The sequence below is a fragment of the Oncorhynchus mykiss genome, chromosome 2 (assembly GCF_057628025.1).
Source record: "Oncorhynchus mykiss isolate SJ-2025 chromosome 2, ASM5762802v1, whole genome shotgun sequence".
Taxonomy (NCBI): Eukaryota; Metazoa; Chordata; class Actinopteri; order Salmoniformes; family Salmonidae; genus Oncorhynchus; species Oncorhynchus mykiss.
In genome coordinates, this window is record NC_143023.1 from 101787126 (window position 1) to 101803370 (window position 16245).

At 46.3% G+C, this 16245-nt stretch overlaps 1 protein-coding gene across 12 annotated transcripts in view; it reads right to left on the minus strand.

The window, feature by feature from the left end:
• The window catches only part of LOC110501253 (protein phosphatase 1 regulatory subunit 12A), a 63695-nt gene extending 47692 nt beyond the window's left edge, over nt 1-16003 (minus strand). For 11 of the 12 annotated variants that reach the window (XM_090214528.1, XM_090214541.1, XM_090214524.1 and 8 more), the window contains exon 1: nt 15375-15905. In XM_090214528.1, coding sequence (XP_090070654.1) covers nt 15375-15650 — 276 coding nt within the window. In that variant the 5' untranslated portion in view covers nt 15651-15905. Of the gene's footprint in view, nt 1-15374 lie in introns of all 12 variants that reach the window. The other variant, XM_090214518.1, reaches the window with a different exon arrangement.
• Between the last annotated feature and the right edge of the window lie 242 nt (nt 16004-16245).

Consider the following 16245-nt stretch of genomic DNA (forward strand, 5'->3'; position numbering starts at 1 on the left):
CAGGAAACACATTGGAAGGTGAGAGATGAGAGGACAGGAAACACATTGGAAGGTGAGATATGAGAGGACAGGAAACACATTGGAAGGTGAGATATGAGAGGACAGGAAACACATTGGAAGGTGAGAGGTGAGAGGACTGGACACACATTGGAAGGTGAGATATGAGAGGACATGAAACACATTGGAAGGTGAGATATGAGAGGACAGGAAACACATTGGAAGGTGAGATATGAGAGGACAGGAAACACATTGGAAGGTGAGATATGAGAGGACAGGAAACACATTGGAAGGTGAGAGATGAGAGGACAGGAAACACATTGGAAGGGGAGATATGAGAGGACAGGAAACACATTGGAAGGGGAGATTTGAGAGGACAGGAAACACATTGGAAAGTGAGAGATGAGAGGACTGGACACACATTGGAAGGTGAGATATGAGAGGACATGAAACACATTGGAAGGTGAGATATGAGAGGACAGGAAACACATTGGAAGGTGAGATATGAGAGGACAGGAAACACATTGGAAGGTGAGAGAGAGAGAGGAAACACATTGGAAGGTGAGAGATGTAAGTGACCTTGATTATAAATCAAGTTTTAAAAGCATACTGTGAGTTTTGGGTCTAATGAGGCCTTCATCAGACAATACATGATCAAACGCTAAATCTTTACACATTGATCAAAACATTTTTCCTCGACCTAGAGAGGGGGAACAGAGACTTGTTAGAGATGAGATTGTGGCTTCAATGGCTAAATGGATTAGTGCACGGTGCTAGCAACACCGGGGTTTGGGGTTTAATTCCCAGATGGGCCATTGAATAAATACAGTCTCTGTCAATGTTGACATTTCTGTCCCATCGCATAAAAGCATCTGCTTAAATAACCATATTTCTTATTCTGGACAACTTTGGACTATGTAAGGCAATAAGAGGTGTTCTTGATTAGTAGCACACTCCTGGATAACTAACCTTGGGCTAGCAGCTAATACAAGCGACAGTTCTAAAACCTGGAGTGTCTGTCTGTCTCTAAAGGGCCCGGAGTGTCTGTCTGTCGCTAAAGGGCCTGGAGTGTCTGTCTGTCTCTAAAGGGCCCGGAGTGTCTGTCTGTCTCTAAAGGGCCCGGAGTGTCTGTCTGTCTCTAAAGGGCCTGGAGTGTCTGTCTGTCTCTAAAGGGCCCGGAGTGTCTGTCTGTCTCTAAAGGGCCCGGAGTGTCTGTCTGTCTCTAAAGGGCCCGGAGTGTCTGTCTGTCTCTAAAGGGCCCGGAGTGTCTGTCTGTCTCTAAAGGGCCCGGAGTGTTTGTCTGTCTCTAAAGGGCCCGGAGTGTCTGTCTGTCTCTAAAGGGCCCGGAGTGTCTGTCTGTCTCTAAAGGGCCCGGAGTGTCTGTCTGTCTCTAAAGGGCCCGGAGTGTCTGTCTGTCTCTAAAGGGCCCGGAGTGTCTGTCTGTCTCTAAAGGGCCCGGAGTGTCTGTCTGTCTCTAATAGCATGTTTAGAAGGTACCAGGTTAGGATTTGATTTGGGGTTGCAGGGTACTAGGTTAGGATTTGACTCCAGACCTCACGCTGAACTAATAAACGACTCCAGACCTCACGCTGAACTAATAAACGACTCCAGACCTCAGGCTGATCTAATAAACGACTCCAGACCTCACGCTGAACTAATAAACGACTCCAGACCTCACGCTGAACTAATAAACGACTCCAGACCTCACGCTGATCTAATAAACGACTCCAGACCTCAGGCTGAACTAATAAACGACTCCAGACCTCAGGCTGAACTAATAAACGACTCCAGACCTCAGGCTGAACTAATAAACGACTTCAGACCTCAGGCTGAACTAATAAACGACTCCAGACCTCAGGCTGAACTAATAAACGACTCCAGACCTCAGGCTGAACTAATAAACGACTCCAGACCTCAGGCTGAACTAATAAACGATTCCAGACCTCAGGTTGAACTAATAAACGACTCCAGACCTCAGGCTGAACTAATAAACGACTCCAGACCTCAGGCTGAACTAATAAACGACTCCAGACCTCAGGCTGAACTAATAAACGACTCCAGACCTCAGGCTGAACTAATAAACGACTCCAGACCTCAGGCTGAACTAATAAACGACTCCAGACCTCAGGCTGAACTAATAAACGACTCCAGACCTCAGGCTGAACTAATAAACGACTCCAGACCTCAGGCTGAACTAATAAACGACTCCAGACCTCAGGCTGAACTAATAAACGACTCCAGACCTCAGGCTGATCTAATAAACGACTCCAGACCTCAGGCTGAACTAATAAACGACTCCAGACCTCAGGCTGATCTAATAAACGACTCCAGACCTCAGGCTGATCTAATAAACGACTCCAGGCCTCAGGCTGATCTAATAAACGACTCCAGACCTCAGGCTGAACTAGTAAACGACTCCAGACCTCACGCTGAACTAATAAACGACTCCAGACCTCAGGCTGAACTAATAAACGACTCCAGACCTCAGGCTGAACTAATAAACGACTCCAGACCTCAGGCTGATCTAATAAACGACTCCAGACCTCAGGCTGAACTAATAAACGACTCCAGACCTCAGGCTGATCTAATAAACGACTCCAGACCTCAGGCTGAACTAATAAACAACTCCAGACCTCAGGCTGATCTAATAAACGACTCCAGACCTCAGGCTGAACTAATAAACAACTCCAGACTTCAGGCTGATCTAATAAACGACTCCAGACCTCAGGCTGATCTAATAAACGACTCCAGACTTCAGGCTGATCTAATAAACGACTCCAGACCTCAGGCTGAACCACTTACTCCAGGTTCCAGTCTGAGATCCCCTCTCTGCCATTTACTCGGACTGGGAAGGCCAACCGTCAATAAGCCATTCTCTAAGAGGCTTTCCTTTTAAAATCAACCAATTACAAAGCTATTTTAGGTCCACTTCCTTGTTCATAAAGTGAGATAACTGGTTGACTGGAACAATAAAAATAAACTTACCCTACACCACATTGGGGCGGCAGGGTAGCCTAGTGGTTAGAGCATTGGGCTAGTAACCGGAAGGTTGCAAGTTCAAATCCCCAAGCTGACAAGGTACAAATCTGTCGTTCTGCCCCTGAACAGGCAGTTAACCCACTGTTCCTAGGCCGTCATTGAAAATAAGAATTTGTTCTTAACTGACTTGCCTGGTTAAATAAAGGTAAAAAAAAAAAAAAAAAAAAAACATAGACTTAGAGCTAATTTACTGTAGCGAGAGAGAGAGGAACAGGGAGACCCCCTCCAGGCTAATACTATACTCCTCTCACCGCAACATGGTCCAAGTACCTACTCCCCATAGGGGCCTGGTCTAAAGTAGTGCACTATATAGGGAATAGGGTTCTATAGGGCTCTGGTCTAAAGTAGTGCACTATGTAGGAAATAGGGTTCTATAGGGCTCTGGTCTAAAGTAGTGTACTATATAGGGAATAGGGTTCTATAGGGCTCTGGTCTAAAGTAGTGCACTATGTAGGAAATATGGTTCTATAGGGCTCTGGTCTAAAGTAGTGCACTATGTAGGAAATAGGGTTCTATAGGGCTCTGGTCTAAAGTAGTGCACTATGTAGGAAATATGGTTCTATAGGGCTCTGGTCTAAAGTAGTGTACTATATAGGGAATAGGGTTCTATAGGGCTCTGGTCTAAAGTAGTGCACTATGTAGGAAATAGGGTTCTATAGGGCTCTGGTCTAAAGTAGTGCACTATATAGGGAATAGGGTTCTATAGGGCTCTGGTCTAAAGTAGTGTACTATATAGGGAATAGGGTTCTATTTGGGACTCAGACTACTCCCCTCCACGGGCCAACTAGCTGAATGAACAAGAGGACATTTCCCGTCTCTTTCTCCTTGTTGTGAATGTGGCTGTGCATAGTTTTCTACCAGTGGTTCAACGGTTCCTTCACTGGTTCATCAAGTAACTCGGTCATTGTGGAAATGGAGCAGCAGCAGCTTGAGCAGCTGTTAGAAGGAGAATGTTTTCCATTTCTTCATCTGAAATTCCCAAAGTCCCCACCATCGGGATTGAAAAGGGAGAAACAGAGGGAGAGAGAGAGAGAAGAGGGGAGGAAGAGGGAGAGAGAGACAGAGAGAGGGAAGTCCCCACCATCGGGATTGGAAAGGGAGAAACAGAGGGAGAGAGAGAGAGAAGAGGGGAGGAAGGGGGAGAGAGAGACAGAGAGGGAAGTCCCCACCATCGGGATTGGAAAGGGAGAAACAGAGGGAGACTGAGGGAGAGAGAGAGAGAGAAGAAGGGAGGAAGAGGGAGAGAGAGACAGAGAGAGGGAAGTCCCCACCATCGGGATTTGAAAGGGAGAAACAGAGGGAGACTGAGGGAGAGAGAGCGAGACAGAGAGAGGGAAGAGGGAAATGAGGGGGCAGAGGAGAGAGAAGACAGGCTTTAGATGGAAAATGGGTGGAAAGTTTGGAGTGAGGGCCTATATTTAATTATCGTTGCCATGCAACTAGTGAGCAACAAAGGAGAAAGGGATGGATGGCACTGGGTGACAGCAGGACCAGACCGATGTATAGTCGGGGGGGGGGGGGTCGTCATAGGCCCATCCTCTCACTGGACTGGGGGGGTCATCATAGGCCCATCCTCTTACTGGACTGAGGGGGGGGGGGGGGGGTCGTCATAGGTCCATCCCCTCACTGGACTGGGGGGGGGGGGGGGGTTGTCATAGGCCCATCCTCTCACTGGACTGAGGGGGGGGGGGGTCGTCATAGGCCCATCCTCTCACTGGACTGAGAGGGGGGGGGTCGTCATAGGTCCATCCCCTCACTGGACTGGGGGGGGGGGGGTCGTCATAGGCCCATCCTCTCACTGGACTGGGGGGGGGGGGGGGGGGGGGTGTCGTCATAGGTCCATCCTCTCACTGGACTGAGAGGGGGGGGGTCGTCATAGGCCCATCCTCTCACTGGACTGAGGGGGGGGGGGTCGTCATAGGTCCATCCTCTCACTGGACTGAGAGGGGGGGGGGTCGTCATAGGCCCATCCTCTCACTGGACTGAGAGGGGGGGGGGGTCGTCATAGGCCCATCCTCTCACTGGACTGAGGGGGGGGGGGGGGGTCGTCATAGGTCCATCCTCTCACTGGACTGAGAGGGGGGGGGGTCGTCATAGGCCCATCCTCTCACTGGACTGAGAGGGGGGGGGGGTCGTCATAGGTCCATCCCCTCACTGGACTGGGGGGGGGGGGGGGGGTCGTCATAGGCCCATCCTCTCACTGGACTGGGGGGGGGGGAGGGGGGGGTCGTCATAGGTCCATCCTCTCACTGGACTGAGAGGGGGGGGGTCGTCATAGGCCCATCCTCTCACTGGACTGAGAGGGGGGGGGGTCGTCATAGGCCCATCCTCTCACTGGACTGAGGGGGGGGGGGGGGGGGGTCGTCATAGGTCCATCCTCTCACTGGACTGAGGGGGGTGGGGGGTCGTCATAGGCCCATCCTCTCACTGGACTGAGAGGGGGGGGGGGTCGTCATAGGTCCATCCTCTCACTGGACTGAGGGGGGGGGGGGTCGTCATAGGCCCATCCTCTCACTGGACTGAGAGGGGGGGGGGTCGTCATAGGCCCATCCTCTCACTGGACTGAGGGGGGGGGGGGGGTTGTCATAGGCCCATCCTCTCACTGGACTGAGAGGGGGGGGGGTCGTCATAGGCCCATCCTCTCACTGGACTGAGAGGGGGGGGGGGGGTCGTCATAGGTCCATCCTCTCACTGGACTGAGGGGGGTGGGGGGTCGTCATAGGTCCATCCTCTCACTGGACTGAGGGGGGGGGGGGGGTCGTCATAGGCCCATCCTCTCACTGGACTGAGAGGGGGGGGGGGTCGTCATAGGCCCATCCTCTCACTGGACTGAGGGGGGGGGGGGGTTGTCATAGGCCCATCCTCTCACTGGACTGAGAGGGGGGGGGGTCGTCATAGGCCCATCCTCTCACTGGACTGAGAGGGGGGGGGGGGGTCGTCATAGGTCCATCCCCTCACTGGACTGGGGGGGGGGGGGGTCGTCATAGGCCCATCCTCTCACTGGACTGAGGGGGGGGGGGGGGTCGTCATAGGTCCATCCTCTCACTGGACTGAGAGGGGGGGGGTCGTCATAGGTCCATCCTCTCACTGGACTGGGGGGGGGGGGGGGTCCGTCATAGGCCCATCCTCTCACTGGACTGGGGGGGGGGGGGGGGGGGTCGTCATAGGTCCATCCTCTCACTGGACTGAGAGGGGGGGGGGGTCGTCATAGGCCCATCCTCTCACTGGACTGAGAGGGGGGGGGGGGGGTCGTCATAGGTCCATCCTCTCACTGGACTGAGAGGGGGGGGGGTCGTCATAGGTCCATCCTCTCACTGGACTGAGGGGGGGGGGGGGGGGTCGTCATAGGCCCATCCTCTCACTGGACTAAGGGGGGAGGGGGGGGTCGTCATAGGCTCATCCTCTCACTGGACTGAGAGGGGGGGGGTAGTCATAGGTCCATCCTCTCACTGGACTGAGAGGGGGGGGGGTCGTCATAGGTCCATCCTCTCACTGGACTGGGGGGGGGGGGGTCGTCATAGGCCCATCCTCTCACTGGACTGAGGGGGGGGGGGGTCGTCATAGGTCCATCCTCTCACTGGACTGAGAGGGGGGGGGTCGTCATAGGCCCATCCTCTCACTGGACTGAGAGGGGGGGGGGGGTCGTCATAGGTCCATCCTCTCACTGGACTGAGGGGGGGAGGGGGGGGTCGTCATAGGCCCATCCTCTCACTGGACTGAGGGGGGGGGGGGGGGTCGTCATAGGTCCATCCTCTCACTGGACTGAGAGGGGGGGGAGGGGTCGTCATAGGCCCATCCTCTCACTGGACTGATGGGGGGGGGTCGTCATAGGCCCATCCTCTCACTGGACTGATGGGGGGGGGGGTCGTCATAGGCCCATCCTCCCACTGGACTGAGGGGGGGGGGGGGGGTCGTCATAGCCCCAACACGATCATAAAAAAACCATTCCTCCAATATTAAAGTGCATCTCCAGAGTTAGCCATCTCTCTGGCCCGTACATCTATAGGTTAACAACTCTGTAGAGATGTTAGGGATCTCCAGAGTTAGCCATCTCTCTGGCCCGTACATCTATAGGTTAACAACTCTGTAGAGATGTTAGGGATCTCCAGAGTTAGCCATCTCTCTGGCCCGTACTTCTATAGGTTAACAACTCTGTAGAGATGTTAGGGATCTCCAGAGTTAGCCATCTCTCTGGCCCGTACTTCTATAGGTTAACAACTCTGTAGAGATGTTAGGGAGCTCCAGAGTTAGTCATCTCTCTGGCCCGTACTTCTATAGGTTAACAACTCTGTAGAGATGTTAGGGATCTCCAGAGTTAGCCATCTCTCTGGCCCGTACATCTATAGGTTAACAACTCTGTAGAGATGCTAGGGATCTCCAGAGTTAGCTATCTCTCTGGCCCGTACATCTATAGGTTAACAACGAGGTAAGGTGTGGAGGAAGTTTATGCAAGAGGGCTGTATTGACAAGGAGGTGCAATGCATTGAATACGAGACTTTAAGAAGGGCCAGCCCACATTCTGATACAGAATGCAGTGATGTGTACTGAACCTATCGACCATAATAAAACGATATCCCCATAGTCACACAGACGATATCCCCATAGTCACACAGACGATATCCCCATAGTCACACAGACGATATCCCCATAGTCACACAGACGATATGCCCATAGTCACACAGACGATATCCCCATAGTCACACAGACGATATCCCCATAGTCACACAGACGATATCCCCATAGTCACACAGACGATATCCCCATAGTCACACAGACGATATCCCCATAGTCACACAGACGATATCCCCATCGTCACACAGACGATATCCCCATCGTCACACAGACGATATGCCCATAGTCACACAGACGATATGCCCATAGTCACACAGACGATATGCCCATAGTCACACAGACGATATCCCCATCGTCACACAGACGATATGCCCATCGTCACACAGACGATATCCCCATAGTCACACAGACGATATCCCCATCGTCACACAGACGATATCCCCATAGTCACACAGACGATATCCCCATCGTCACACAGACGATATCCCCATAGTCACACAGACGATATCCCCATCGTCACACAGACAATATCCCCATAGTCACACAGACGATATGCCCATAGTCACACAGACGATATCCCCATAGTCACACAGACAATATCCCCATAGTCACACAGACGATATCCCCATAGTCACACAGACGATATCCCCATAGTCACACAGACAATATCCCCATAGTCACACAGACGATATCCCCATAGTCACACAGACGATATCCCCATAGTCACACAGACGATATCCCCATAGTCACACAGACGATATGCCCATCGTCACACAGACGATATCCCCATAGTCACACAGACGATATGCCCATCGTCACACAGACGATATCCCCATCGTCACACAGACGATATCCCCATAGTCACACAGACGATATCCCCATCGTCACACAGACGATATCCCCATAGTCACACAGACGATATCCCCATAGTCACACAGACGATATCCCCATAGTCACACAGACGATATCCCCATAGTCACACAGACGATATCCCCATCGTCACACAGACGATATCCCCATAGTCGCACAGACAATATCCCCATAGTCACACAGACGATATCCCCATAGTCACACAGACGATATCCCCATAGTCACACAGACGATATGCATGTTGAATTAGTTGTTTTCAGCTTTTTAATGAAAGACAGAACCTTTTCCTATAGAAGACTATTTAAAAAAGAATAATAATAATTTGTAAACTAACTCATCAACATGCTTTTTGAAAGATTGATGAAAATCTATCCAGATGCCCAGATATTTATAAACAAGGACACAAATCAATGAGGGCACCATGCAAAGTACACAGGAAAATCTATTCCCAACTATTTTTGCAATCTATATGGCACAGCTGTAAATGTTTTAGTCCTTAAAATGAAACTGGTATACTTTTTTATTTATCAACATTTTCTTTAATGGTCTTTAATGCAGAGCTGACAGAAAAGTTCCTTACTTTTTCCACTTTCACTTCCATTTTTGCAGAAATGCCGCAATTAGTTGGTTGTAATTTACATATGTTTTAGTTACCTGTATGACATAACTCCACCAGTCGAATTTATGATATAATTCATAAAGATTATACCACAATATTTGTTGTATTATTTGCTCAGTTTTTGTCTTGTAGATTAAATTGAATAGTACAAAACTCATTTTTCAACCACTCCACAAATTTCTTGTTAACAAACTATAGTTTTGGCAAGTCGGTTAGGACATCTACTTTGTGCAGGACACAAGTAATCTTTCCAACAATTGTTTACAGATGGATTATTTCACTTATAATTCACTGTATCACAATTCCAGTGGGTCAGAAGTTTACATACACTAAGTTGACTGTGCCTTTAAACAGCTTGGAAAATTCCAGAAAATTATGTCATTGCTTTAGAAGCTTCTGATGGGCTAATTTACATCATTTGAGTCAATTGGAGGTGTACCTGTTGATTTATTTCAAGGCCTACCTTCAAACTTCACCATGGGACCACGCAGCCGTCATACCGCTCAGGAAGGAGGGCGTGTTCTGTCTCCTAGAGATGAACGTACTTTGGTGCGAAAAGTGCAAATCAATCACAGAACAACAGCAAAGGACCTTGTGAAGATGCTGGAGGTAACAGGTACAAAGGTATCTTTATCCACAGTAAAACGAGTCCTATATCGACATAACCTGAAAGGCCGCTCAGCAAGGAAGAACAAACTGCTCCAAAACCGCCATAAAAAAGCCAGACTACGGTTTGCAACTGCACATGGGGACAAAGATCGTACTTTTTGGTCCTCTGGTCTGATAATAACAAAAATAGAACTGTTTGGCCATAATGACCATCGTTATGTTTGGAGGAAGAAGGGGGAGGCTTGCAAGCCGAAGAAAACCATCCCAACTGTGTAGCACGGGGGTGGCAGCATCATGTTGTGGGGGTGCTTTGCTACAGGAGGGACAGGTGCACTTCACAAAATAGATGGCATCATGAGGATGGAAAATTATGTGGATCTATTGAAGCAACATCAAGACATCAGTCAGGAAGTTAAAGCTTGGTCGCAAATGGGTCTTCCAAATGGACAATGACCCCAAGCATACTTCCAAAGTTGTGGCAAAATGGCTTAAGGACAACAAAGTCAAGGTATTGGAGTGGCCATCAGAAAGCCCTGACCTCAATCCTATGGAAAATTTGTAGGCAGAACTGAAAAAGTGTGTGCGAACAAGGAGGTCTACAAACCTGACCAGCTCTGTCAGGAGGAATGGGCCAAAATTCACCCAACTTATTGTGGAAGGCTACCCAAAACATTTGACTCAAGTTAAACAATTTAAAGGCAATGCTACCAAATACTAATTGAGTGTATGTAAACTTCTGACCCACTGGGAATGTGATGAAAGAAATAAAAGCTTAAATAAAATCACTCTCTCTACTATTATTCTGACATTCTTAAAATAAAGTGGTGATCCTAACTGACCTAAGACAGGGAATTTTTACTAGGATTAAATGTCAGGAATTGTGAAAAACTGAGTCTAAATATATTTGGCTAAGGTGTATATAAACTTCCGACTTCAACTGTATCATCATTTGGTTGTAATCCAGAGAGGTTAGAAAAAGTATCTAGATCCTCTGAGGCTGTGGAAGGATTCTAATTATGGATTTAAAAGAAAACATGAATCAATGGAACCTTTGTTTTTAAGCCCTGGATTTCTAGGCCCTTGATATTATTGTTGGATATGAATTTAATAGCTAACATTTCGATGGCCATAATAAATAGATATGCCGATAATGGACAACCTTGTTTTACTCCTCTTGATGAACGTTGTTTCCTCGGGGACATTGATGCAGCTGGCTTCCGGGTTAAGTGAGTGGGTGGTAAGAAACTCGGCTTGGGGGTCATGTTTCTGAGGACGCATGACTCGACCTTCGGCTCTCCTGAGCCCGATGGGGAGTTGCAGCGATGAGACAAGATCGTAATCACCCCAAAATATATTTTTTAAATATCATAAAATAAAATGTATAAAAATAAACATTGTCCTGTGTCTTGAAATTTCGTTACAAAAACCCACATATTTTCATGAGGAGGGAGGAAAAAGAAACTCCACAGAAGTAACAAGTATTAATTAGTAAGGTAGTAAGGTATTAATTAGTAAGGTAGTAAGGTATTAATTAGTAAGGTAGTAAGGTATTAATTAGTAAGGTAGTAAGGTAGTAAGCTATTAGTAAGGTAGTGAGGTATTAATTAGTAAGGTAGTAAGGTATTAATTAGTAAGGTAGTAAGGTATTAATTAGTAAGGTAGTAAGGTATTAATTAGTAAGGTAGTAAGGTATTAATTAGTGAGGTAGTAAGGTATTAATTAGTAAGGTAGTAAGGTATTAATTAGTAAGGTAGTAAGGTATTAATTAGTAAGGTATTAATTAGTAAGGTAGTAAGGTATTAGTAAGGTAGTAAGGTAGTAAGGTAGCAAGGTATTAGTAAGGTAGTAAGGTAGTAAGGTAGTAAGGTAGTAAGGTATTAGTAAGGTAGTAAGGTAGTAAGGTAGCAAGGTATTAATTAGTGAGGTAGTAAGGTATTAATTAGTAAGGTAGTAAGGTATTAATTAGTAAGGTAGTAAGGTATTAATTAGTAAGGTAGTAAGGTATTAATTAGTAAGGTAGTAAGGTATTAATTAGTAAGGTAGTAAGGTATTAATTAGTAAGGTAGTAAGGTATTAATTAGTAAGGTAGTAAGGTATTAATTAGTAAGGTAGTAAGGTAGTAAGGTAGCAAGGTATTAGTAAGGTAGTAAGGTATTAGTAAGGTAGTAAGGTATTAAGGTAGTAAGGTATTAATTAGTAAGGTAGTAAGGTATTAATTAGTAAGGTAGTAAGGTATTAATTAGTAAGGTAGTAAGGTAGTAAGCTATTAGTAAGGTAGTAAGGTATTAATTAGTAAGGTAGTAAGGTAGTAAGCTATTAGTAAGGTAGTAAGGTATTAATTAGTAAGGTAGTAAGGTATTAATTAGTAAGGTAGGAAGGTATTAATTAGTAAGGTAGTAAGGTAGTAAGCTATTAGTAAGGTAGTAAGGTATTAATTAGTAAGGTAGTAAGGTAGTAGGCTATTAGTAAGGTAGTAAGGTATTAATTAGTAAGGTAGTAAGGTATTAATTAGTAAGGTAGGAAGGTATTAATTAGTAAGGTAGTAAGGTATTAATTAGTAAGGTAGTAAGGTATTAATTAGTAAGGTAGTAAGGTATTAGTAAGTGTTGGTAACAGAAAATTGTTAACGGAATTGGTGACGCAATAAAAAAAAATCATAGTAGTCACAAACCACAGTTGGGTTCACAAGATTGTATAGAAAAGTAGAGTTCAGCACAGCAGAAAGGAAAAGTAGTTCAGTAAAGTACACTAGAGTATACTATAACGGGGCGGCAGGGTAGCCTAGTGGTTAGAGCGTTGGACTAGTCACCGGAAGGTTGCAAGTTCAAATCCCTGAGCTGACAAGGTACAAATCTGTCGTTCTGCCCCTGAACAGGCAGTTAACCCACTGTTCCTAGACCAGTTAACCCACTGTTCCTAGACCAGTTAACCCACTGTTCCTAGACCAGTTAACCCACTGTTCCTAGACCAGTTAACCCACTGTTCCTAGGCCGTCATTGAAAATAAGAATTTGTTCTTAACTGACTTGTCTGGTTAAATAAAGGTAGAATTTTTTTTTTAAACGTACTGTATTATGTATGCTCTACTGCACTTTGATGTCTTAACTTGTGAAACATAGACATCTATGATTGGTTCAAATTTGGTCTCGCTTGGGGGCAGATCTCATTAAATAATATCCATTGTATAGAATGTATAGAATCATGGCATTGAAAGATGCTGCAGAGGACCAGGATCAAGTAAGTCAGCTCTAGTAGATTGATGTAAAAAAAAAAACAATCAGAGGACCAGGATCAAGTAAGTCAGCTCTAGTAGATTGATGTAAAAAAAAAAAAAAAAAATCTTGCGCATCACAAGAAGAAAGTTGTTGAAATGAAAATAAATGATTCACTAGAAGTTGAGGGATCTTCCATCATGTCAACTAGAGACTTGAAGAAAGGGCAGGCAGTCAACTGGCTGACCAGAGTCAATTAAAGCACCTTTAATTTCAAATAAAACTCCTGCCGAGATAACATGCTGATTAAAAGCGTCACTTGTTTATTTTTTCTCAGTAATGATGTCAGTCTGACAACTTGGACGGAGAGGAATTTCCACAATTCAATGCATTAACCGCATATGCCACTGTCCTACAAGTAAAACAAATTGCTATTAAGAAAAAATATATAAATATTAGATTGAGCTCTGTCGGAGTGGCATTGACTAAAATACAATAGTCTTTTTAAAATGGTTATTTCACCTTTATTTAACCAGGTAGGCTAGTTGAGAACACCTTTATTTAACCAGGTAGGCTAGTTGAGAACACCTTTATTTAACCAGGTAGGCTAGTTGAGTTCTCATTCACAACTGTGACCTGGCCAAGATAAAGCAAAGCAGTGTGACACAAACAACAACAACAGAGTTACACATGGAATAAACAAGCGTTCAGTCAATAACACAATAGAAAAAAAAAGAAAGTCTATATGCAGTGTGTGCAAATGGCGTGAGGAGGTAAGGCAATAAATAGGCCGATAGTAGCGAAGTAATTACAATTGAGCAATTTACACTGGAGTGATAGATGTGCAGATGAGGACGTTCAAGTAGAAATACTGGAAATACTGGTGTGCAAAAGAGCAGAAAAACAAAAACAAATATGGGGATGAGGTAGGTAGTTGGTTGGATGGGCTATTTACAGATGGGCTGTGTACAGCTGCAGCGATCGGTTAGCTGCTCTGACAGCTGACGCTTAAAGTTAGCGAGGGAGATATAAGTCTCCAACTTCAGTGATTTTTGCAATTTCTTCAAGTCATTGGCAGCAGAGAACTGGAAGGAAAGGCGGCCAAAGGAGGTGTTGGCTTTGGGGGTGACCAGTGAGATATACCTGCTGGAGCGCGTGCTACGGGTGGGTGTTGTTATCGTGACCAGTGAGCTGAGATAAGGCGGAGCTTTACCTAGCAAAGACTTATAGATGACCTGGAGCCAGTGGGTTTGGCAACGAATATGTAGCGAGGACCAGCCAACGAGAGAATACAGATCGCAGTGGTGGGTAGTGTATGGGGCTTTGGTGAAAACGGATGGCACTGTGATAGACTGCATCCAATTTGCTGAGTAGAGTGTTGGAGGCTATTTTGTAAATGACATCGCCGGAGTCGAGGATCGGTAGGATAGTCTGTTTTACGAGGGTAAGTTTGGCAGCGTGAGTGAAGGAGGCTTTTGTTGCCTCACACGTAAATCCTTAAAGAGATAGGTGGGGCTAAAGCTTAAAGAGGGCGTGAACGATGCTGAATGTGTGGGGCTAAAGCTTAAAGAGGGTGTGAACAATGCGGTGTGTCGACAAAGAAGAGCTCTCATCATTACGACTGACTGAACAGTCGCTGATGCTACGTGTCAATCATTTCCCCCACCTTTCAGGGATATAACTTTACAATTGTATAGCTAATAGACTATATGTTTATAGGTGGACTGAGGTGAAGGAACCTACTGGCTGGGGATATTTGTTGCTACTCTCCAAATAGCATTTGTGTTGTTGTTGTATAGAAATGCAGTAAATGAACTTCAAAAAAACAATTTCCAAAATAAAAATGTCGTAATGACATAATATACGCGCCTACTATTCTGAACTGTTTTTGGATAGGAAGCATGCAGAAAAGCCTTCATGGCCCTGATTCTATCCCTGCAATGAGGTAAGTGTTCCTACTCGTATCCCTGTTCTGTGGCGTCTTAATATAACCATGATTGCGTTCCGACCCCAGTGCAGCTCAGTGTAAACAAGCCTAATGGCAGGGTAGGAGTCATCTGACTAGCAGCCGCCTTTTCCAGTCTTGTGTCGAGTTCATCCGAGAGAGAGAGAACACACACACTTGGAAGGCAACAGTTCCAATGAACCAATCTACTTTAGCGCGCACGCACACACACACACACCGGAATTATCATGACAATGTTCCAACATCACGATAAACAAGTTGTGTAGTTTTATAAACATTCAAACCACTGATTTGAGCATGATTAAAAGTTAATGTTACTTGTCGATGTTTAATTTGACCAAAGGGTTACTGTGTTACAGTAGCTATGTGGACATGTTTGTTTGGCGGTAGGATACAACACAGATCGTTACATAGTTTCAACCCGCCATTACCACCAGGTTCCCCAAACATCAGCCTGCAACAATGGAACTACTTTGTAACGAGTTAAATACCTGGTGAAGCGCTGTCAGTCCGTCTATATTGGCGTGGTTGATGTCAGCGCCCTGTCGTAGGAGCGCCGCTACCTCCTCTCTGTCCCCGGCCGAACAGGCTGCCATAAACACGGCTCCCTGAGCGAACCGAACCCGGGCCCGCCGCGTCCCGGTTCCCGTCGACCCGTCCCGCGTCCCCGGTCCCGTCTGATCGGTTTCCGAGCCCAGCCACCGCTGTAACTGATCCTGCCGTCGCTGCTTTGCAGCTTCAGACCGGGAACGGTCCGTGGCCGCCATCTTCTTCGGTCTGTCCCGGGTAGAGTCAGTTGATGTCGCGGGTAGAGTCAAAGTGGAGCAGCAGCAGCTCCTCTCGGAGAGACTACGCCCCCTGGCCGTAGCAACACGACCGTAGGAAACCAACCCAACTTCAGAAAGGACTGGACATTCTCCAGAGGTGTATTCATTACGGAAACCGTTTACCGTTTAACAACCAAACGGAAGCCAACAAAGCTAAACGTGTTACTATTGAACATATTCACTTAGCTCACTCCCGTTTCGTTCAGTTTGCTTCCGTTTAAGAAACGTTTTTGCACTAGAATCTGCGTAATGAATAGAACCCAGGTATGACTATCGCGTTGCAGAACTCCCACGCAGGCTTTTACCCCAACATGGATAAGCTGTCCTGTGTGTAATGCAAATATTATAAAGCTTCGACATTAGCCTAGGCAAAACAGAAACAGACTGTAGCCTGCACAGAACATGAACTGGGACGTCAACAGTTGGCCCTTGAGAACCTATAATTGGAGAATATTATTTGCGAGGTCATGGAAAGTTAAACTTTTTATATAATTTCCTATGACAAACACATGATTCTCTGCAATATATATATATA